The sequence below is a fragment of the Candida metapsilosis genome (assembly GCF_017655625.1).
Source record: "Candida metapsilosis strain BP57 chromosome Unknown scaffold9, whole genome shotgun sequence".
Taxonomy (NCBI): Eukaryota; Fungi; Ascomycota; class Pichiomycetes; order Serinales; family Debaryomycetaceae; genus Lodderomyces; species Lodderomyces metapsilosis.
The window spans coordinates 67,685-90,370 of NW_027138167.1; the positions used below are offsets into that span (position 1 = coordinate 67,685).

At 38.4% G+C, this 22,686-nt stretch overlaps 9 protein-coding genes across 9 annotated transcripts; 2 read left to right on the forward strand and 7 right to left on the reverse strand. All coding sequences in view use genetic code 12, as the record gives it.

The window, feature by feature from the left end:
* Positions 1 to 7: 7 nt before the first annotated feature.
* On the reverse strand, positions 8 to 3,868 carry I9W82_005673 (uncharacterized protein; the record flags this gene model as incomplete). The annotated part of the gene is made up of 3 exons (XM_067694875.1): positions 8 to 1,102; positions 1,166 to 2,814; positions 3,160 to 3,868. The coding sequence occupies 3 exons, from the start codon at positions 3,866 to 3,868 to the stop codon at positions 8 to 10; spliced, it is 3,453 nt and encodes a 1,150-aa protein (XP_067545825.1).
* A 229-nt stretch (positions 3,869 to 4,097) lies between these two features.
* Positions 4,098 to 5,834, reverse strand: CMP1 (calcineurin catalytic subunit A; the record flags this gene model as incomplete). Its single annotated transcript, XM_067694876.1, has 1 exon — positions 4,098 to 5,834. One exon carries the CDS (start codon positions 5,832 to 5,834, stop codon positions 4,098 to 4,100), a length of 1,737 nt encoding a protein of 578 aa, XP_067545826.1.
* A 385-nt stretch (positions 5,835 to 6,219) lies between these two features.
* Positions 6,220 to 7,575, reverse strand: SPE1 (ornithine decarboxylase; the record flags this gene model as incomplete). The annotated part of the gene is made up of 1 exon (XM_067694877.1): positions 6,220 to 7,575. The coding sequence occupies one exon, from the start codon at positions 7,573 to 7,575 to the stop codon at positions 6,220 to 6,222; it is 1,356 nt and encodes a 451-aa protein (XP_067545827.1).
* Positions 7,576 to 8,121: 546 nt separating this feature from the next.
* VPS27 (ESCRT-0 subunit protein) lies at positions 8,122 to 10,368 on the reverse strand (the record flags this gene model as incomplete). Its single annotated transcript, XM_067694878.1, has 1 exon — positions 8,122 to 10,368. One exon carries the CDS (start codon positions 10,366 to 10,368, stop codon positions 8,122 to 8,124), a length of 2,247 nt encoding a protein of 748 aa, XP_067545828.1.
* A 245-nt stretch (positions 10,369 to 10,613) lies between these two features.
* ROT1 (Rot1p) lies at positions 10,614 to 11,366 on the reverse strand (the record flags this gene model as incomplete). Its single annotated transcript, XM_067694879.1, has 1 exon — positions 10,614 to 11,366. The coding sequence occupies one exon, from the start codon at positions 11,364 to 11,366 to the stop codon at positions 10,614 to 10,616; it is 753 nt and encodes a 250-aa protein (XP_067545829.1).
* An 804-nt stretch (positions 11,367 to 12,170) lies between these two features.
* On the forward strand, positions 12,171 to 13,505 carry ARR3 (Arr3p; the record flags this gene model as incomplete). The annotated part of the gene is made up of 1 exon (XM_067694880.1): positions 12,171 to 13,505. One exon carries the CDS (start codon positions 12,171 to 12,173, stop codon positions 13,503 to 13,505), a length of 1,335 nt encoding a protein of 444 aa, XP_067545830.1.
* Positions 13,506 to 14,158: 653 nt separating this feature from the next.
* Positions 14,159 to 16,042, reverse strand: HGC1 (cyclin; the record flags this gene model as incomplete). Its single annotated transcript, XM_067694881.1, has 1 exon — positions 14,159 to 16,042. The coding sequence occupies one exon, from the start codon at positions 16,040 to 16,042 to the stop codon at positions 14,159 to 14,161; it is 1,884 nt and encodes a 627-aa protein (XP_067545831.1).
* Positions 16,043 to 20,088: 4,046 nt separating this feature from the next.
* On the forward strand, positions 20,089 to 20,835 carry I9W82_005680 (uncharacterized protein; the record flags this gene model as incomplete). The annotated part of the gene is made up of 1 exon (XM_067694883.1): positions 20,089 to 20,835. The coding sequence occupies one exon, from the start codon at positions 20,089 to 20,091 to the stop codon at positions 20,833 to 20,835; it is 747 nt and encodes a 248-aa protein (XP_067545832.1).
* Positions 20,836 to 20,846: 11 nt separating this feature from the next.
* I9W82_005681 (uncharacterized protein) lies at positions 20,847 to 22,553 on the reverse strand (the record flags this gene model as incomplete). Its single annotated transcript, XM_067694884.1, has 1 exon — positions 20,847 to 22,553. One exon carries the CDS (start codon positions 22,551 to 22,553, stop codon positions 20,847 to 20,849), a length of 1,707 nt encoding a protein of 568 aa, XP_067545833.1.
* Positions 22,554 to 22,686: the final 133 nt, after the last annotated feature.

Genomic DNA, 22,686 nt, shown 5'->3' on the forward strand with positions numbered 1-22,686 from the left:
ATTGTATTTAGCTAAACGAGTTACGGGGAGTATTACTCCGTATTCTATTTAATTGGTTCAACGAATGTAAACTTGAAACTGAATTTCTTCCCGATCTTCTAGTAAAGTATGACTCTTGCTCTTCCACAGGGGTGCTTATAACCGACGACATGGGGGAGCCAGAAACTCCATTTACATTGAAATCACTAAACCTTCTCATCATATCGTTTAAAGTGCCTGGTGTGCTTGGTACTGCTCGACTTGTGCCACCGCCAAATTTGCTAAAACTGGCAAAAAAGCCATCCTTGGAGGAAGACGAAACTTCGAAAAGTTTGATATTTGTGCCTTGCCATGTATTAGCATCTGTTAACCCATTTTCAATCCATTGAGTGGTAAATTCATTCACTTGACTTTGCTGTTGCTCCAGTTTGAGAAAGCTTGTCCATCCAGAGGTGAATTTGCTAACAGTAGCCAACGAGGTGGAAAGGTTTTTCATCAAGCCGTTGTTGTTCCCGATATATGCCTTGACCTGAGACGACGCATTGTAGACTTCGCTGTACAACAAAGCAAGATACCAACCTAGGGAAAGTATACTCCACTCAAATTTAAGTTGCTCCAATGGCGCCTCTGGGAGTAGCTCGTACTTGAGCTGATGTCTGTTTTCTTCAATCATCCCTGAAAAATCAGAATTTTCGATTTTTTCAACAAGTTCGAAGCTGTCAACGCTTGCGCCTTTTGTACCAGACCATACGGAATTCAAAACCATTTTCAAATGGGGGATGATTATTGTTAGGATAATTGCTAACGAATCTCTACCTGACCAGATCTGGCCAATAGGGCTATCCATCCTTTGCTTTTCTCTCGCTTTATCTGACATACCGGGCGGTGGTCGCGGTCGCAAAGAAGACTCAAGGCTTTCACTTTCTGAGATTGAGGGAGATTCATAATGATTTCGTTGTCGAATTGGTATTGGATCCAGTCGATCAAGAGAATCATCCGTCTCGTTTGTTGGCACTGCTTCATTGGCTTCAGTCTCGTCAATCCTGGATATAGTACCGCCTCTTACTGAATACTCTTGTATATTGAATACTGTATTCCATAAGTTGTAGTAAACCCGCTCATTCTTCAACACACTAAACAAAAGCATCCTCGAAGGGTGTGGGTATTTCACAACAGCTATGCATACAGCCCGTATCAACAATGCAACCACATTCAAATGATATGACTTTTCAAGAAGAAAGCTTTTGATTGAGAATCTTGATATGAGCTGAGTCAATAAAGATGACGCATAATATGATAGCCCTCCACAAGAATTTGGATTATTCAACTTTTTATTTGGATCATTATGCACCTTCAATTCGTTGTGAGATACAGGGATGATCAAATTGTACAACGTCTCAACCAAGGTATTCAATAGTAGCTTTGGTAATGGTTTAAAATTGTATGTGGGTGGCTGGATGGGATATACATTCAACAACAACGAGCAAAGTTGACTAACCAAGAAATCCCTACTTGTCAAAGGTGTTATCGAGGGCTTATAGCTCTGTGGAAGCGAATTGTACAACAGTTGTGAAATCGGGTGGAATAATGTCTCTAGCATCTCCAGCTGAGATGAAAGGTATAGAACTAGGTATGCACTAACACGCACCAAGTTTTTCCGATCATCGTTTGTTTTGTATTCAAACACATAGTACAATAAAGTAACCATTAGTTGTGACATGTAGTTTGCAACTATCAAGTCTTTAAAGTGTTTATTGCACTGGACTAATTCCCACATAAAGATCACCGTATTAGTTGCCCATATTGAAGGTTGATTATTCTTAAATGAGCCACTTTCGGAGTTTTGCAATGGCGATCGTAAAATCTCCATCAACGAATTGGCAATAAACTGTAATTCCGAATCTTTGTGAACTTTACCTAAATACCGTCTAGCCATGTTGTGTAGCTTACACCCAGTTATACCAGTCTCGTTTGGAATGGGATAGACAACCATCATTACTAGCAAAGAGAAAGCATACGTCACACACAAAAACTTGGTTTCTGTGAAGTTAATGTTCTCATAGTATAGCGTTTCACTCTCTTTCGATGATCTGCACGTGAGGTTTAATAGCGACGACACTAACGTCAAGAGTTTAATTTTCGGTGTCATTGAGACCAATATTGTGAGAAACCTCGATCCTTTGGAAACGATTGTTGATGGAGTACAGTAAAATCCATCAGAACACAACATAACGATTAGCTTTAACACTTCCATTCGGTTGATATCCATTATCAAATTAGGAGGTCTAGGTTTACCAGAATATCCCAATCCTGGCTCCCAAACGCTTAAACTTACTCCACCTTTCTCCTTTGTGTTTAATGTGAATCCCTTTGTAAACAATAAATCAACTAAAGCCATCATCAATTTGAACCCTATAGTATCGTTCACAGTGTCAAACAGGACACACTTTACATCTTTTTCGGTATCCAGTAGTTCTGCTTCTTTAGATCTTAGATACTCCTCGGTGTTGAACCCCGTATTCCAAAATGTTGCAAATCCTGTGCCATCCAAATAATCTTCTGTTTCAAGTAAAGGTGGTAGTATTTTGACTAAGAACCGTATGCAATTTAGAAGCAGTGATATATCGCTATTGGTCAATGTATCAAGCCCTGCGATGTCAATCACCTTCAAGCTCAAAACTTGTGCAAAAGTGATGTAGTTTACCACATTCTGAAGTCGCACGTTTCTCACATCCTCTAAAGAGAGTAGCTCGAAGATATCCTGACTTTTTGTTGGGAGTTTCCAAAATCGAGACCAAAATTTGACATCCTGTTTTGAAATTATTCGTCCTTGCCCTAAGCTTAGAAAATCCCGTTTGAACAGTATCCTCTCCTCGGAGGATTTCATAGCTAGGTATAGCTAGGGAATGAAGTGGTGAGCGAATGAATAAAAAAAAAAGAAAAAGGTAGCTGAATGAACAGGTGATGGAGTTTGATCTTTCGCAGTTTCCAATTTTTTTTTTTTTTTCCTTTCCACTAAGCGGCAAAAGCCGACTACAATGAGATGTTGAACCATGCCAACAGTACAAAATGTAATCATCCTACGACTGTATGACTCAATCGATTACTGTTTCCTATTTCTCTTTGTGCTATGTATGGGGTCATTGCACGCTGAGACTTCGTCCTCCTCAATTCTCTTACTACCAGCTATTTGAGCGTATCCAACATCAACACTCATTCCAGCAACGACGCCCTCCTCTGTTCCTTCGTCTTCCCCTTCATCTAAATCATCAGCGTGACCGTCATTCTTGAACAGTTTCTCTTGAATTTCAGACGTCTCGCCTTGTACCCAACTGTGAGGAACTTCCATTGCCGGGAGATGCGACTCATGGTTGTCACCCATCATATCAGCATCCTCCTCCTCATCTGAGTCAAAATGCATAGCTGAGCACGTGGACATGGCTTGATAAATGGCCTCGGCGCCACCATTGATCTTGGTAAATAGCTCATTTCCAATACCCTGACCCTGGATCTCAACCAAACTGATTTCCAATATATCCTCTAGCGAGTTGCTCATCAATGGACTATTCTGCACTTGCAAGTATAGCGAATTTTTATCCAAAGCATGCAAATATATTAATTGGTACGGTATTTCAATCCCTAAATTATCATCATTGGACCATATTATGAAATGTGAGGATAGCACAAACAAGGATACTCGGTCAGTTGAAAAAGGTCGAAGTTTTGGTGCGTTCTTGCAGTGAACAGCATAAGATGGTCCACCACCAAACATCACAAACTTGTCATCATCTGTCGAAAACCTCGCTGGGCTTGATGCTTGATAGGTTGAGGATAATATCGTGTTTTCAATGTTTGGTTGTTCATTAATCACTCTCGGCTGAGGAGGCATTGCTTTAGGAATGGGACAGAAAAGTGTGAACCTGGTTTTGATGATGATGACTGGTTGGATTGACAGAAGAAAAAAAAAAATCAATGCGCGTGCCAAACGTTTTCGACACAAAAATGTCCTAAAGTTTGCGCAGACTACGCAGGTCTCGAGTCAAAAATGTTTAAGATCCTTTCAAATAAGCAGACAAGAAGAAAAAAAGGTATAAAAATAATCGTCATTAACCTATAAACTATCTAGACAATTTCCTCATAAACTTTTGAAAGACGGGACTGCCACCTTCCAGGTTTTCAATTTGGTTCTTGATACGTTTTCCTCTTTGCTCCTCTCTCTTTCTCAATTCTTCATGGGTTGGTGGTAAAGCTTCATTTACACGATCGGCAGCTTTAGCTTGTTCAAAAGTGAGAATGTTGTTTTGAATACTCTCCTTTCCATGCAATAAGGAGCCTTTAGGTAGTTGTCCTTGATTCAACGTTTTCAAATGAGCAACACTTTCTTGTTCCTCACGCAAAACTTGAAACATCCGTGACATTTTACCAATGGCAATAATCTTGTTTCTTAAAGCAAGCTTCTTTTCTTCCAAAGTAAGGTCAGATTCCAGCACTTCCTGCTCCTCACCAAAAGATGGAGGAGGTTTGGCTCTTGGGGAAGTCGACGCACTTGGAGGGGCATCAACACCAATCTGTGTCTCTGAAAACGGCGCTTCTTCATCCAACTCTTCTTCGGTACACACATTCAATATACTAACCAACATATCAGTAACTTTCTCACCAACAAATGGTAGAGACCAAGTGAAAACGTCCATGAAATGGGGTAACCAGTATGGATGTGGTGATGCATTAAATTGTCGAATATTCATCACATTGTTTTCGTATTTCAACACCGCTGCCTTGTTGTTGTAACTATCTAAATAGTTTGGCGCACTAAACATTGTCAATAAACTAGGGAATCCCATAGTTTTCGTCCTCTTGTACATTCTGTACCCAGCATTCTGTGCTTCATGAGCACGAATGATTGATAACAATTTAGTTCTATCCAAGAACTTGCACGCTGCTTTATACGTGAATGCATAGGAGCAACCTCTGACTGCATTGTTCAAATAATCAGTATCAATGTTATCCTCATCGTACTCTTCAATTGGGTCAGCCCATAACAAATCACACATTAACCCCTTTGTAGGTGGTTCTCTAAACCTATTCATCTTGCGCACACTATCTAAATCAGTCAACTGCGGTGATATACCACCATGAACACAGAAAAATTGTTCATTCATAATAGCTGCCAATGGTAAGGCATTGAAACTGGTGATGCACTCTTCATACAACTCTTGAGAATACTTATGCACACATTCATTCTTGAAGGTGAAATATTCAGTCAAGTGACGACTTTCGTGATTTCCTCTAAGCATCCAGAAGGAATTAGGGTATGTGATTTTCAAAGCGTATAGGTAAATTAAACATTCAATTGAAAAAGATCCTCTATCCACGTAATCACCCAAGAATAGATACTTTGTTGATTTCGGATCACCACCAACTTCAAACAATTTCATAAGATCGTAATACTGACCATGGACATCACCACATATGGTTACTGGTGCCGGTACACTCAACAAATTAGGTTCTGCCGTGAGCAATTGAGTTGCTTGCTTCACAATCTTGATAGCTTGATGTTCTTGTAACCTACCTTCATGGAAAAAGTGATCTTTTAGAAATTCACAATTGGGTAACCCATTACGCAAGAAAACTTGTTCATTTGTCGGGTTGAATGACGCTGGCGGGGTTACGGAGCTAACAGCTCTGTCAACTGTTGAAAGAACTTCACCTTCATCGGTAGTGTACTTTGTTGGATCCTTCCTTGCATCAGACTCGGCTCGTTTGTGTTGAATGGCATGAAGAGCATTATTGATCTGAACGGTGTTTGTTTTAGTTCTATGATCTTGGTTACGATCTCGATTGGAATAATTGGACATGGGGGGGGAAATATGATAAGCGTGAAAATTCTATTGAAAGCAGGAAAAGCAAGGGGAATCTTTGATATAAATGGTGAGCTTTAGAAAGAATGTCAAATGAATACTAAAAATAGCCAAGTGGAAGTTTCAAAATTACTGTTCTAGATTAGAGTCACTGTATAATTTTTTTTTTTTCTCTCTCTCTCTCACAGCAAAAGTAACCAAAAAAAGAGTCTAAATATAATTTTCAACAACACTTACATAATCACTGCACAGTAGTATTAAGTAATCATTATATAATCAGGTCTAGACGCACTCAATTTCGTTTCAGACCAAAGTAGGCGAAGTTTGTTTATCAAAAAATACACTTTTCTTTTATATTAATATTGTTTTACTCACTTTTAATTTACTCAACTGGAATATATATAATCTTTGTATTATTTTCAAACCCATTGAATTGTGTAGCAGCAGCACTAGTATATGCACCAAGATTAGGGAAATATAACCAATCACCAACTTCTACTTCACAATGTAATGCACTGTTGGCTGAAACACAATCCAACCCATCACATGTCGGTCCCCAAATTGAATAATTGGAGTTGTTCTCATTATTCAATCCTCTCTCCATGTAGTCATAGTGGAAGCTGTTTCCACTCTTTAAAACACGAGCCGTTGGATGTTGATGATCAAACAAGATGCAATTCATGTTTCCATAAACTCCATCATTGATGTACAACATCGCTTTGATACGATCTTGCTCATCGCCTTCTTGGTGTTGCAACTCACGTTTGGCAATGACGTGAGTGGCCAACGTGAATGCATTGGCAACCATAAATCTACCAGGCTCAGCAATAAACCTAATCTTGTGCTCATCCACAAACTCTTGTGGGAAAAACTCATCCATTGAAACGTTCACCATCTTGGATGACTCGACAAAGGTCTCGAATTCGAATCCACCACCAATATCCAACAAGTTCATATCGAAGCCCATTTCAAGACCACGGTTGAAAACCACTCTCGAATCACGAATGGCTTTATAGATGGAATCAAAATCTTTAGCTCCCGATCCAACGTGGAATGCAACACCAACAACTGGTAAACCTAGCTTCTTTGCCAAAGGTAAGATCGACTCAATTGCCGTAGTCAAACTGCAACCAAATTTAGTACTCAATCTACATTGAGCACCTTCATCATCAGTCATAATTCTCACCAATATTTTGCAATCTGGATGGAACCGAGCCAATTTCTCCAACTCATGAGCATTATCAACAGTGGTTAAATTGACATTATTTGCCTTGGCATGTCTGATAAAAGAGTTGGTCTTGCATGGGTTGGCATAAACAATCTTGTCAGCATCAACACCCAATTTTAAAACTGTATCGATTTCATTCTTCGATGCACAATCATAATTGACGCCCAATTTATGCAACAACTTGATTACTTCAATGTTTGTATTGCACTTGATTGCATAATGAGGTTGGACTTTAGGTAAATGCTTGTGCCAAGTTTGGACCGATTTAACCACTTGGTTCAAATCACAAACGAAAAAGGAATCTTCATCACCAGCATCGCATTCCTCGTGATCGATTTGATTAACATGTTCAATCAACGCTTTACCAACTGCCGGGTTACCTCTTTTGGAAACAGCAACATCACCATCAATGTGCATGGCATAGGACACTTTATTCTCATATTCATGTAAATTAGAATCATATTCTTCAATACATCTTAATGGACCTGCTTCAACAACACTCAATGTCATAACCTATTAGGAGACACAAAGGAAATTAATTTACTCTTCTCTTTTTGTATAAAATATAGCTCAACGCTAATCTTTATTGATCTCAAAGTGATAAAACACTTCGATTCAAACTAACTCTATCTGGCTTGGTGACCTTCCGTAGATAAAAATTCGCAAGTACTCACAAATATGCAAGAAATATTTATGAGTAACAAATGTAATCGGACTCTATTCGGCAGCTCTCGTTGTGTGTCTCAATTCAAAACACACGTTATTTTTCTTTTTGCTTTGTGGTAGTATTAACAGACTGGGATGAAGTGATAAACGACGTAGTATCGAGCAAGGGCTTCAATAGCAAACAAGAATGAGTTTTTTGATGAAAAAGTTAGGGTGAAAATTTTTGAAAAATTTAATCTCTCAAATATTTTTTTTTTTGCTCTTCTTTTGCGGCATTAATCAAGCCTCATTTGACACAAACAATGGGGTACATGCAAATGACTAATTATAGAAACCTTGTTGGTACTACACAACTAGAGCAACACTTAGGGTCCTTTCAAAATATACTCGCTATAAATCTATAAGAGGTTCTGGCTCAAACAGTGATTGCTTGCGACTATGATTAGCAACTTTAGCATTCTCACCCTGTTCGAACGAAGGCAAGTTTTTTGGCAACTGAGGTAACTCATTCAAGTTCTGCCCATGTTGCTGTTGATGTTGATGTTGCTCTTGATGTTGCTGTGGCTGTTGTTGTGACTGCCTTGTTGGATTCTGTTTATTGTAATCCTCTTCGACATTCTCCAACGTAGGGTACTTTTCTGACGCAGCTTCATAAGCATTAGGAGGCAAGTTGCTTGTAGCATGACGAATAAACGATTGTGAGGGCAACTCATTACTCAAATCTTCTGGTGGTGGGTAGTGAGGTAATGACACAGTAACATAATCACTGTTGTTGTTACTTGCGGAGTTTTTCTCTTGATCGCTATCACCTGAATCTAGCTCATTTGTTGGGTACACTGTTTGGGATGATTTTCGACGTTGCTGTGGAAGTGGGCGTTGTACTTCCTCTTCTCCTAAATCTGGCTCTGTTGGTTGACTATAAAGATCACCTTGATGATTAGGATATGATGCTAAGTTAGGCTCTGATGGAACTTGTCCATTAAACTGTGCATAAGGCATTTGTTGTGTTGGTGCAACTCCACTTGGTTGCTGACTCAATGAAGGTTGACTCACAGGTTGTCTAGAATATGCTGGATATCCAACCAGTGGATAAGAAGGATACTCATTCCCATTTCCAAGACCAACATTATTCATACCTGCATTCAACTTCTGTTCCCAAAATTGATCATATAACCTCGTGATTGTGCTCAACTTATTGCTCATTTCAACAAACTGACTATACTTGTTCATTGCCTCACGCAATGACCTGTTGACTTTCGGCTTCAATCGTATAACTTGAGAATGCAATTCATTCAAGTTTTGATCATACATTATATTGGCTTGCTTCTTTGGATCATTACGTACATTGTTCATCAATGTGATAAACAAATTGATCTGCTCCTCTTCAGCTTGTGAAAGGTCCTGAGATTGCGGTGGTGGTTGCTGTGCGGGTGGTTGTTGTTGTTGTGGGTGTGATTGTTGTGGGGGTCTAAATTGTTGCTGCTGTTGATACTGTGGTTGATATTGTCCACTAAATTGAGGGCGCTGATAATTGGATCCTGAAGTAAAGTCTATATTGTAGACATCAGAAGCTGCTTGTTGAGTGCCATTGGCAAATGGGCTTTCCTGAGAGCTGGTAACTTGTTGAGCTTGTTGAGGTTGTTGCGACTGAGGGTGCGTCTGTTCATACTCTTTCAAACTTGCCGCTAATGCAGCTTTCAACTCCTCGTCCTCCTCCTCTTCATTATTATTGCCACCACTGGATGTTCTAGGCGGCTCCTTGGGTGGCTCAATTTGAACACCACTATCCTGTAAACTCAACTCGATAGCTCTCTTCATTTGCTCATCCTCGTCATCTTCAGGTTCAACTCCACCTCTAGACTTCCTTCCACTAGGAGTTTTCCCCTTATTTTTATGCTTCTGTTTTGCATAACAATTATCACAAACTCGAACAGGCTCCATGATTCCCAAATTCACTAAAGTTTTGTTATTCTTTGAATGATCTTGACAAAAAACACCACCACATGCACGACAATGGTGTTTTCTGTTCAACATTGAAAATGGTGTATAGCAAATCATACACGAATCAGAATCAATCCAATCAGGAGGCACCTCAGAATCAACAAACTTTGAATCAATCACCGTGTCATCAACCGAGGGGAAATTGTAACCTTCATTAACCAATTCTTGATACTTCTTCTCAACATAATTCAATTGCAATTGTCCCTTGAATGCAGAATACCACGATTTGATCAACTCCAAAATAAACTGCCCGACATGATACTTTGATTCATCTTGTTTCACCTGGCTTTCTTGAACATTATAATGGATTTTGAAAATGAAATCAACCAAGTAATCAATGAATTCTCGTGAACTCAACTCAACAAGGAAATGGAATCCACCATTCTTAACACACAAGTCAATCAATTTCAAAGTACTGGTGATCAAATTAGGGTTTGAGTAGACCATGTTTAATCGTTTCTTTAGGCTTCTCATGCAAGCTTGAGCTGGTAATTTCTTGGATCTTATGAAATCAGTGATTTCAAGAGCCACGGAAAGATCAATTTCACCATTAGGGATAGATTCCGAAGTGGCTTCTGAGATTTTATTGTCTAGCTCTAGCTGTGGTCCAGATGTAGATGAGCCAAACCAAGACATGATAAAGTGTAGTTGTGTGGAGTAAGATATATGGGTTTTAAAGATAATGAGTTGACTTTGCCTCTCACTTTTTTTCGTCTCTGTAAATAAAGTCATTGAAGTTACACAAACGAGAATACAAAAAAGTCTATACCTTCTCCATAGCCCTACAAGGGACATTCAAGACAAAGCTACTGAGAGAATAGACTATCTCAAAGTATCTACATGCACAGCTTACGAATATAATAACTTGTATTATACAACCCTTAATTCTTCAAGAAAAAGAAACCCGATGCCAATCCCAAACAAACAACACTAATCCACCAATACTTGTCAAACGAATCTTCGTGACCTCTTTTAACAGCATTCGTCCTATATGAATTTTCCAAAGATCTCTTTAAATTCGACCTTGCTTCCAAAAGACTTCTCTTCTTTTTGCTACTGGTGCTACTACCATCATTTGCCAAAGTAGATGCAGTTTCACTAGCTGCATCAGTAGGGTTAAGCGCTTCTGTAGGCAACATAAGTGGTGGTTTATAAGCCAAGTACAATGGCTGCATTTTAGATCCATCAAATTGGTAGATTTGCAAAGTCCATCTTCCATGGTATGGATCAACATATTTTTGATAAGTTTTAAACCATGTTGCTTGTACATATCTGGAATAAGTAGATTTAGATGGATCATCTTGATTGCAAGGATCTGATAATAATTGTCTTCCATCAACGGCAATCGGAGTCAATACAACTGATCCATTGCTGAGAATTTCATACTTTCCATGTTGGTAAGAAATTGATGCCACTGGGCAAGAATGATTTTGGGCATTACTAGTGATACGATAAAGTGCTTCTTCATAATGACCATCTTTAGTGAATGAATAAGAAATACCAGGCAAATCTGGTTCAATCAATAATTCATCAACAGGATCATAAAATCCTGGACCTGTAAAGACTGTGTTTGATTTCGATGACCATGTACCTTCTAATTCTTCCATGGATGGGTCGGCAAAGACAGACACCATTAGCGTGAGCAATAAATATATATAAGATAGCATCATTTTGGACTAAATGTGGTAGGAAATGATATAGTTAGCAATGAACGAAGACGTTGCAGTAACACTGATAGTTCTGTGAGTGATGTAGCGAATGAAGATTGAACAAAGATTATGTGTGTCTATACCTGAAAGCTTAATATATTCTATGCTGGTATATAGATATGCTGATTCGATCTAGTGTTTCTCTTGTAGATGGTACCTTAGCTTTTTTCCTGTTGTTTGTCTCTGTTCTCCCTTTTGGTTCCTTTTCTCTTTTTCTTTTTTTTTTTTACGGCGTATTGTTTTATTATGTAATAGATTATGTAATAGATTATGTAATAAAATAAGGTATGGTTATGTAATCAATGGCTGTGCTTCGTTTCTGAACACAAAACACGACTTAAAAATCTCATCACTTCTAGACAGACGCAATACCCACCAGTATACACACCAACACAGCTTTAACAGAGGAAACTACATAATAAAGAGAACCCCATCATTTCTCACTCATAATCTCGAATTGAAACTATATATATCTAAGCTAACAACATTTGCTCACACCGTCTCCAGTGTGTTGTCCCAAAGCCAACACTTTTGTCAATATTGGATAATAATCGAGCTACTCCCAGAACCAAAGGCTTGTCTCAACTTCAGTTGGGTTTTTTTTTTTGTGTCAAGTAAATACGTCACCAGCTTATCAAGTGAAAAGTTTTGCAAGAGGTCCAGTTTCATCAAACCTCACAATCACAGGGTCAGATTAGTAAAATCCGTAGGGTTTGCTCACTTTCCAATATGGCCACTACCTCCCTCAAGCGTGATCTCACGCAAGTATTTAAACAGATGTCACTTTTGGATAAACTACTTCCTATCCTAATCGTACTAGCAATTGTTATTGGTATAATCATATCAGTGTATGCACCCCACGCACAGTCAATATTCAACAACACTGATAATAACAAGCTAACCTCGGTTTCAGTACCACTAACTATTGGTCTTGTTGTAATGATGATTCCACCATTGTGCAAGATCGAATATGAACAAGTTTACACATTTGCAACCGGAATCAACAACAACAACAGCAACAACAGAAAGGCACTATACTTTGTGTCCAAACATTGGCGTGAGATTGTTGTGTCATTGATTTTGAATTGGATTGTGGGACCTTTTCTTATGTTTGGATTAGCGTGGGCCACATTATTTAATGAAAAGGAGTATCGTACAGGGATTATTATGATTGGTATGGCCAGATGTATTGCCATGGTACTTATCTGGAATCAGTTGGCAATGGGGTCAAATGATCTTTGTGCAATATTGGTCATAATCAATAGTGTATTGCAAATTGTGTTATATGCCCCATATCAAGTTTTGTTTTGTTACGTGATGACTAATGAATCAATTGAATTTGCTACGGATTTGGATATGGGTGACTTGTTTGTATTGGTGTTGAAGAATATTGGGGTATTTTTGGGGATACCATTGGCATCAGGGATTTTAATTCGCATTCTTGCATTATTGACAGTTGGTAAGGAGAGATTTAATACAAAGGTGTTGCCTTGGATCAGTCCATGGGCATTGGTTGGGCTACTTTATACAATAATGGTCATATTCATATCCAAAGGTGATTCATTTTTACATGAAATTGGTGAAAGTCTCAAATGTTTCATACCACTTTGTCTTTATTTTGTGATTATGTGGTTTGCAACATTCTTTGGGGTCAGATGGTATTCAAACTACATCAATTATAGCAAAATTGTCCTGGATTATGAAAAGTCGACCACGGAAACTGTTAACACAACAATGGTTGTAGAGGAACCCGAATTTGATGAATCAACTAAACTTCTTGTCAAATGCGGTTGCGAAGAAAAATTGACTCCTCGTCAGCTAGAACAACACTCGAAAGGGAGATTACAATGTAATGCCAGTTACTCATCAACGGCAACTCAAGCTTTCACATCAGCGTCCAATAATTTTGAATTGAGTTTAGCAATTGCCATAGCATTGTATGGCGAAGGAAGCAAACAAGCTATTGCTGCTGTTTATGGACCATTATTGGAAGTACCAATCCTATTATTGTTGACATTTGTGGCTAGATATTTCAGAGTCAAACTTGTCTGGGGTGATACTTAATAGGAAAAAGCTACGATTGATCGAAATGTACATGGCTCAAATGGATATCTGAGGGAACTTTTTAGGCAGGATTGGTTGAAATTGTCAGTTTAAGTGTAGTACTTAACTTGATTCTTATAAACATATAACTATAAAAATAAAGGGGAAACGACCTACCTTTATACTTCAAGACTCTAAAAGATAAGAACCTGAAACCTATATCAGGTTTGGGAATCGTCTTCCGCAACTCTTATCAGCCTTATCAGTTTGGTAAGTGTTTCGGGGTACCTATTCCACTTCCTGACACTTTATATTATGATGTTCCTTAAAACAAAATTATGTCGCACTAGTTTGAACAATTTATGTCGCATTGGTAATGAAAATTTATGTCGCACTAGTATGAATAAAAAATAAAATCACTGTACTCGTATGAAATAAAACTATGGAAGTATAATAAACTTTTTTTTTCTTTTTAATGATCTCAATAGAATAACTCCCCCTTATATGAACTGAAAATAAACAAAACTATCAAAATAGCTGAAACTTGAAAAATGACCATGTCAAGCTCCAGTCGATAGTTTCATAAGCAAATATGCAAAAATTTTTTGGAATATAACACGATGAACTGAAAAATAATAATAAAATAACAAAGCAACCAACACCAAGCTCCTTCCCTAGGTTCTCATTCTCTCCATTGCCATATAGATACTACCTGGACTCTTGTTTGCTCCAAGTACTGCAGCAGTAGCAGTAGCATCAATATCACTCATTGGCGTACTTGATCTCAGCATACAACTACCTCCACCTTCAACCATTGAAAGCGCCAGCGCACTTGCGTTGGCATTATGAGTAAACATTGGTTTATCAAATACGTTTGATGTTACTGTACTGGCTGATGAAGCTGCTGATGAGATTGCTGATGGGTATGATGATGAAAAGAATGAACCGTTTTGTACTGGTGGTAGATTGGTATTGACTCGAAGTGGCTGCTGTTGTTGGCTTTGTGAATCATAGTGTCTCAACACTGGGGTCGATTTGGTGTGGTTTAGCTGCTGTTGCTGTTGTTGTTGTTGTTGTTGGACCATCTGTGGAAGTGGTAAATGATGGTCTGCCATGACTGCATGTGGTGGAGCATGCACATAGTTATTCATCTTACTCCCTGGAGGTGTTGACATGTCATTCACAACCTTTTTATTAGCTTGCATTTGCACATAAGGTGTAGGTGGAGTAACAACTGTGCTCATGCATGTGGGTGTAGTCGTTGAATATGCAGAACCTGTTGGAGATGGGGTCGAAAACAGGTCGGTTGAAGGGTATGAGGCAGATCTCACTGGAGTATAATCTGGACAAATACGAGCTGCTGCTGGTGGTACATTGCAAATTGGTGTCCATCCATTGACAACAGCACGGTACAAGTATCGAGGACCACTAGTGTTGAACAAATTCAACATGTATTCCGAAGTGTTTAAGATTGCCTTGATCAAGCTCTTTTTAATGATCTTGTATTGACTCATTTCAATATCAATGCGTGATAACGGATAACTTAATCTTGATGATAAGGTTGATGGAACTTGTACAATTTGGTATTCATTGCTATTGAAATCAATTTGAAATACGTCATTGATCAAATCTGAAATCACTTGGCCAACTTCAAGCAAGCTGGTATCTACCAAGTCGAATGAATATAAGGAAATATAACTTAAATACTCCTTCACTTTGAATAATTCGGCAGTGCTAATTTGTCCATCATTGGACCCTGGAGCTTGAAAAGTGGAAAATTCATTACTCTTGATAATAAATTCTTCAATCAGTGGATCACATAAATTCCAATCCAAAGTGGACAAGATGTGCAATTCCATTTGCTTAAACATACCCATATCATATTTACACTTGGCACCACATAACTTTACCAATTCATGTAATTTAGGTAACCTGAAACGTTCAGTTGGACCAATGTATTTACCACCACTACCATAACCTAAATCACCAATGACTCTAAATCCATCAACACATTTGTTTAAATTGTTCATATTGACAAAATGATTGTTTCCACCATTGACTTTACTAGCAATCCATAAACATGTGGTGATGATCAATTGAGATTGATCCAATAATACAATACGCTTGCAACAATATCTATCAAACAAACGTACAGCTTTGTAAAACACAAATGGAAGAATCTTTAATCTCACAGACATTTTGAGGAGAAACTCAACAAGTTTAACTCTTACAACTGGAGTGAGGTATGGTTGTTGTTTGTAAAGATTGACATTTGGTTTATTTTGTTCCATTTGCTCAATCATGGCTTCATATACGTCCATGTCGTATTCGGATACAACTTGTTCGTGCATGGACAATTCTGATGCGTACAAGTGGGACGAATATAGTTCCTGTTCAAACTGTTTTGGGTATTGAGGTGGTTGGTTTTGCTGTTGTGGAGGTGGAGGTGGTGTCCTGGGGACTTGATGATATTGTGGTAACCCAGGATAATGAGCCCTCTTGTTTTGAGGGAAAAGGCTAAAGTTTCCAGGACTTGTTGGTTTAGCTGTAGACATCATGATGAAAAATGGGTGTGTTATCAATGGTTGTTATATGCAAGGGAAATGACTGAAGTTAGTGAACGTTTGTGTAGTTAAAATGAGTGTATAGAGCTTGTCAGTTAAAAGGAATGTAATGCCAATGCAGCGGGTAGTAGTAAAAATAGACCAATGTTATGAGAAATGCGTTAGACAGAGACGCCTGTATTCTTGCTTGAACAATCTCAATAAAATTGGGAGTAGATGCACACAACCTCTATTGGTAGTTGGGGTAGTAAAGAGAATATATTATGAATGACAAAGTAGTTCTTTTGCTTTGACTTTGGAACGGCTTGTGCTTTAATGGGTTTCCAAAAAAAAGGGATTACATAGAAAACAAAAGTGGAATGTTTAATGGTTATATATATATATATATATATATATAGATAGAAGGTGTAAATTTTGCGGAAAATGCAACAAAAGTGAAAAGTTGTTCAAAAGGTTTTGAATGCGTCTAGACGTTTCTTTTTTTTCGTTTAACAAGCTTTAGACCCACTTTCCTGTCTGTGTAGAGCTGTAGCTGTACCTTTGTTTTCATTTTACCATAACTAAACAATAAGCGCCGCAAAATGAAATAGTAAAACAAAATTTACAATAGCCTCTAGCTTAGACCCACTTGTGTTATTTTTAAAAAATCAAACAATAGAAAATTTAAATTAGACGACAAAAAATTGGGTGGTTTGGTGCATCAAGTACATACTTTAAAAACTGTTTAAGCAAATGTACATACACACATGTTCCAAAAAGGTTAAAATCACAAATAAAGGGTATACCAAGACCAGAGTTTGGATTTGTGTAATTATTAAACTGTCTCGTCTAAATTACCCTTGTTTGTGTCATTTTGTGATAGGGCACACACTCACACGCTCACACACAGACACCTCAAAACCCTTTCACCAGAATAGGAGGTAGTAGACTCATACGACTTTAACATTTTTTCATGCAGTGACTCTCTCGTAAGATAGTTTGGAGATGTCCACCGAATTAGATGTGAAAGGAGGAAGAGTGAAAGGAGGTGAGTAGAAATAAGAGTGCACCCCCCTGCTCATATCAAAAATGAGCTAACTCAAATCTTAGTTTCCAAAATAAGTAAAAAATTATAGCGCAACTTGTTTTTCTGGTCAACCATTTCAACTGAGGGATGCTCTTTCGTGAAAGGTGGTTCGCAGTTACCGCTGAAGTCAAGTAGGTCTCCCCCTATAATCCCATTTTCTGCTCCTTGCAACCCTCTGTTTGAAACGCGAAGCATTATCGTTGCATTCTCCTTTTGCAGAAACTAACCATGTCTGAAGATAAAAATAGACTGAATGTAAATCATATGATATATAGAAGTGGCGATGTTTGTGTAATTTTATATTGCATAAAGATCTCTTTCTCTCTGTATAGATGTCTTCTATTTACTTTCAATTTCCTACAAACAAAGAGATGGAAAGTTTAAATAGAAACAATCAGATTTCTTCTTGTTTAGGAATGCTTGTGCAGGAAGTATCTAAAAGAGTTATGGTTACAAGAAACCATATGGGCATATAATTCTTCGTGTCGCAGTCACTTTTACCCTCGGCAGGGTTTGACAAGCTTTATAAAGGCAGAACTTTCCACCGCATTCCTACACCCCGTCAACAAAATGTAATTTAGGGGGTTCTGTCAGTAGGCAGTGATTGAACGATTTTTATGCACCAAAAAAATAACCAGTTTTTGTTGGACGTAAGCGCTAAAAAATAGAGCACTAACGGTGAGGCGACGCCTTACGATAAGGATTTCCTTTCGACGAATTGAATCCTCCCTTCCATTGGAAGATATTGGAAGATATTGGACAATACTGAGTATATGAATGCAGTACTTTTCTTATTTCTGTTTTTTTTTTTTTTTTTCTTGTAGGCACGGACCAAAGTAGAAGATCTTTCTCTGTAAAACTTGCAATAGAATGTGCAGCCTCGGTTATGAACCTTTGTGTTGCACCAAAGACCAAAAGGGTTCTGTCATGATGGGGTCTTGGTTGTTCTTTGGTGTTGATTAGTTTGGATGTAATTCGTATGTCATTGTCATTCGTCGTTTTAGAAAAGTCTTATGACATCAGGCGTGTAGAGAGACGTTCTTGAAGAAAAACACGTTTGGTGAAACTTAAGTTGAATTGTATTTTGTGTAACAATAGATTCTATTATTTTATTTTCTTGTTTTTACCCTGTTAACCTAATCTCCGATCACCCTTTTTTTTCACTTTCTCTGTATCCGCCATCCGGTTTGTGCAATATATCAGAAACCCAAAATTCCCCAACATGGACTCAATTCCTCGGCTCACGTTTTTACCAGGTCGCAGCGGAGAAACCTTTAAGAGTTGGATACTGTTATGTAAGTCAAAATAATCATCTCAAACACAACATTGTCTCAGTGTTCGATGAGCTGCAGAGAATCATAAGTGTTTTGCACTTCGAGTTGATTGTTTACAGTTACTTAAAGGTCTGAGGTTTTTGCGATATTAGGCCATTTTCAAAACACAGACCTACTAGTTTGAGCTAAGTCATTGTTCAGCAATTGCGTTTTCTTTCATTAGCTCTTGTGCACCCCGTCGTGAGAGAAGCTAGGAACTCTTTTCTCTCTCTCTCACCATTCGACCTCGCTCATCATCTAAGAAGTAAAGCGATACTGACTGTTTGGTTTTCCCGCTCCTTTCGCATAGGCCATGCTGTCAATTGTTGAACATGTGTTCTTATCCACATGTACACCTATGCAACTCCAAGACACCGTGCATCGTATAAGCACATACACCCAAAATAATGGTTTTCCATTGTTCTCCACTAAATAGCACAAACGCGCCGCAAGGTACGCCGTCAAAAACAAAAAACAGACAAAACAAACCAAACATTTTCTTATGAAACCAACACAAAACTAACTCACTCTATAATTATCCATTTCCAATTGGCAAACCTCTAGACCGAGCTTGAAGATGTCTAAGTCTGGCGTGATAGCTAATTAAATTTGGATGACCTTTTGGTAAAGAGTCAATAACCCGCACAGCTTCAACGTGTATATCACTTGTGACGCGCTTGATGCACGATAGTTCGTAAAAAATAGCAACAAGAGTTCTTGTTGCAAAAACAAACTTTTATTGTCCACACAATCCACTGTTTAGAAAACAATGTCAAAATAACAACACCCATTGTACCAACTAGGGTGATGAATCCGCAAGAGATAAAGTGTTTTTTTTCATGCGGCATTTTGAGTTTAAAACCGTTTGTCACACAAATCGTCCTTGTCGTCTATTCCCCCTTTTTTTTCCAACAGAAATCGTGCTTGTGCTGGCTAATTTTGTTGCAATTGTCTATTGTTTAATTTATACTCAGACCACTGAGTGTAATTACGAACCGAATGCGGATAATGCAGGCTTGAAAATGTATTCCATCCAGAGTGGCTAAAGCTTGTCCTCTTAGCAGACCGAAATAAGACTTACGAAGTATTGAGAGTAAGTCAAGCATGGTCGCTTTATCAAACTTACTGCATCTTGGTCTCAAAATGCAAAGCTTTGACAGTCTCTAAATTATATAAAGTCAAATATCGGGAATCTCTCTTTGCCCATATCCGTAACAGCACAAGGTTGAGCTTAACTATATCGTCACAAATGTAATTGACGATGGGTGCTGGTCTTTAGTACACAACACAAAGGTGAAAGAACAATGCCGAGATATACTCTTCCAGATGTAGTAATTGTAAATAAACAAATACAGTTTAAATCTGATAATTTGACTCTTTCACAAAATGGACAAATCTTGAGGGCCATTACGGAGATCCCAATTTTGTACAACTTGATTAAATCAGCTGATTCTTTGCCGTTGACAATAGAGTAAACGCATTCCACCGTAAGCACTCGGACCTGAAGAAAAAAAGGGGGCCCTCATCGGAACTTTGTTGAAAATGGAGATGAGCTATTCACTGTCGCAGAATGCGTTTACGACATTGATCCAAAAAAATTAAAACCACAACACGCGTCCATCTTCCTGTCACCAATTGCAACAAGTCTACTACATACACAAATGTGGAGAAGGCTCGGATTCGGTGATGCTACGATTACCAATGAACCAACTATAGATTACAACAAGACTTCATCTTCCTTTACTCGAACTCCAAGTAAGCGTCGCACATCATCACAGGCACAAGATTCACGACTACTGGATGATTTATCCAGCACGCCTAATAGACACCGAGATCAATGGGACAGCGATGACGAAGAGGAATTCAATCGATATCGATTTGATTATACGAGGAATCTCAATTTTGATACTTTTGATTTAGACGATGATTTACGAAGAGATACGGAAATGATACGAGAATGGACAAGGGAAAGCAGTTTAAGAAATAAGTCCTTAAGAACAGATGCGATTGATGATACACATTATTCACTTCCACAGAGATTCCCTGGAAAGTACCAAACAAATGATGTTGTAAATGAGCTGAAAGATGCTGTTTCAGGAAGCCAAATTGATCGTGAAATCCAGAAATTAAAGAAAGAACTACAAGATCAGCAAGATGAAGAGGACTTGATGCCAGGAGCATCGATTGTACCTCATCTTACTGAACTTACCATCACTGTGCAGAACCAAACAGAGTACCTCACACGGCTCAAGCAACATGTGGAACTTCTGGATGAGCAAGACACCACAGAAGCCAAATATCAAACCCTCAAGGAAGAATATTTGAAAGAACTCGTTAAAATGGAGAAGCTTTATACCTGTTATTACAACTTACTAGAAAAGTATTTAGAAAAGAATAAAAAAAGTTAGCTTCCCATAGTCTATACAACAAGTGTAGAACTCATACTGGGTAATAACGAATGCGCATCGATTGTCACGTTTCCTTCATCAGCAGCACCTTCACTCACACATTCATCAATTATCTTGTCCCAGTCACTTGTTACCGTAAAGTACAACTGAGAGAAACTTACCACCAACAACGCAATAATCATACCATACCATAGTCCAATCAATTCAAACTTGCAGATAAAGGCAAAATAGTAAGCACAAGGTAGAGCTATAAGGTAATAGCCAATCAAATTTAGTATACCACCAATATATTGTCTGCCTTGTCCTCGTAATACTCCACCAGTTGAGCAAGATATAAAGTCACTGATTTGATAAGCTGCACCAACAATAAGCACCTTTGCTGCTACTTCTATAACCTCTTGCTCCTTTGTGTATAGTTTTGCCAACGAGTGTCTAAATGTAAGCAATATTGCACAATTGATGAAACCAAACACCACTGATGTATAAAGGGAAGCTTTTGTGGCTAGTTTAGCTGCATGGCTCGATGCAGTTCCTATATACCACGCAATTCTGGTTGAGCATACAACACTCATTCCAAATGGGATCTGATATAATACCACCAAAGTAGTACTAACTATGGATTGAGCTGCCAATACAGTTGTACCCAATTTTGCAGCTTGGAACGTGATAATTTCAAATGCTAACCATTCTGCTTCCACCATCAAAACACCTGGAATTGATAGTCTAATCATTCTTCCCCAGTTAGTGAAAAACACTTTGTTAAATAAATTCTGCTTTGGCCAGCATTGGTACCCATCAATGAAAAATATATACCCGTATAATAATCCACACATGAGCCAGTTGGTGATTACTACTGATATTGGTGCTCCAATAAACCCAGCCCCGATGGTTTTGTTCCAGACAAGCACGTAATTCAAAATAGCATTAACAGGTGCACAGAAAGCTAGTACATAAGTCGATGCATGGAAAATCCCCTGACACTGAAGGAAATGTTTTGCATTTTCAAACAATATAAAGCCTGGTAGTCCAATGGAGAGCACTTTGAGATATTTGGAAGCCAATGCACACAATTCCAATTGATCCAGGACAATCACTCTCAAAATGGAACCCGAATTGGTCCAGATCAAGACTGTAGGAATACAGCATAATAATAATAAATAATTGCATCTAACAAATGCGACCCCCACCTGATTATGCTCCTTCTTTCCAAACGCTTGAGCACACAAAGTGTCGAGACATGTAGAAACACCCTGAATGATGGCGTATCCACTGATATTGGCAGTCATTGAACTAAGACTCACCGCCGCTAACTCGGTTGATCCTAATCTCCCCACTGATAAAACTGATGCAAAAGTAAGGGAATACTGAAGCAAAAATGTAATGACAATTGGAACTGAAAACTTTAACAAAAGCCTAGTTTCCCTTAGTAGAGTTGTTTTGGGTTCGGGTCCAATATCTTGGCTATGATGGAGCAATATTTCACTTACTGTTTGCGAAAGTGCTGTTGAGTGTGATACTTGTGAGGTTAATGATACAGTATCGTCGTGGCTTCTGTTTGGATGTAAAGCAGTTGTTGAAGCTGGCCGAGGCATGTCATTCTGAGCCGACACAATTGACTGTCTCTTTTGCCGAACATATGATACAACTTCATTTTCGTCGACTTCGGAGATGTGACTTAAACGTCTATCATGGATCAAAGGCGTGTTCTCATTGTTCATTGTTTTTTAAAGCACGTGGGTCAAGGTGGTGATGAGGAAGTAGTCCAAATTGCAGCGGAAGGAAGTAGATTTCTTGACTTGGGCTATCCTGGAATAACGATTAGAGCGGAATGGTTTCAATGTATTTTGTTGA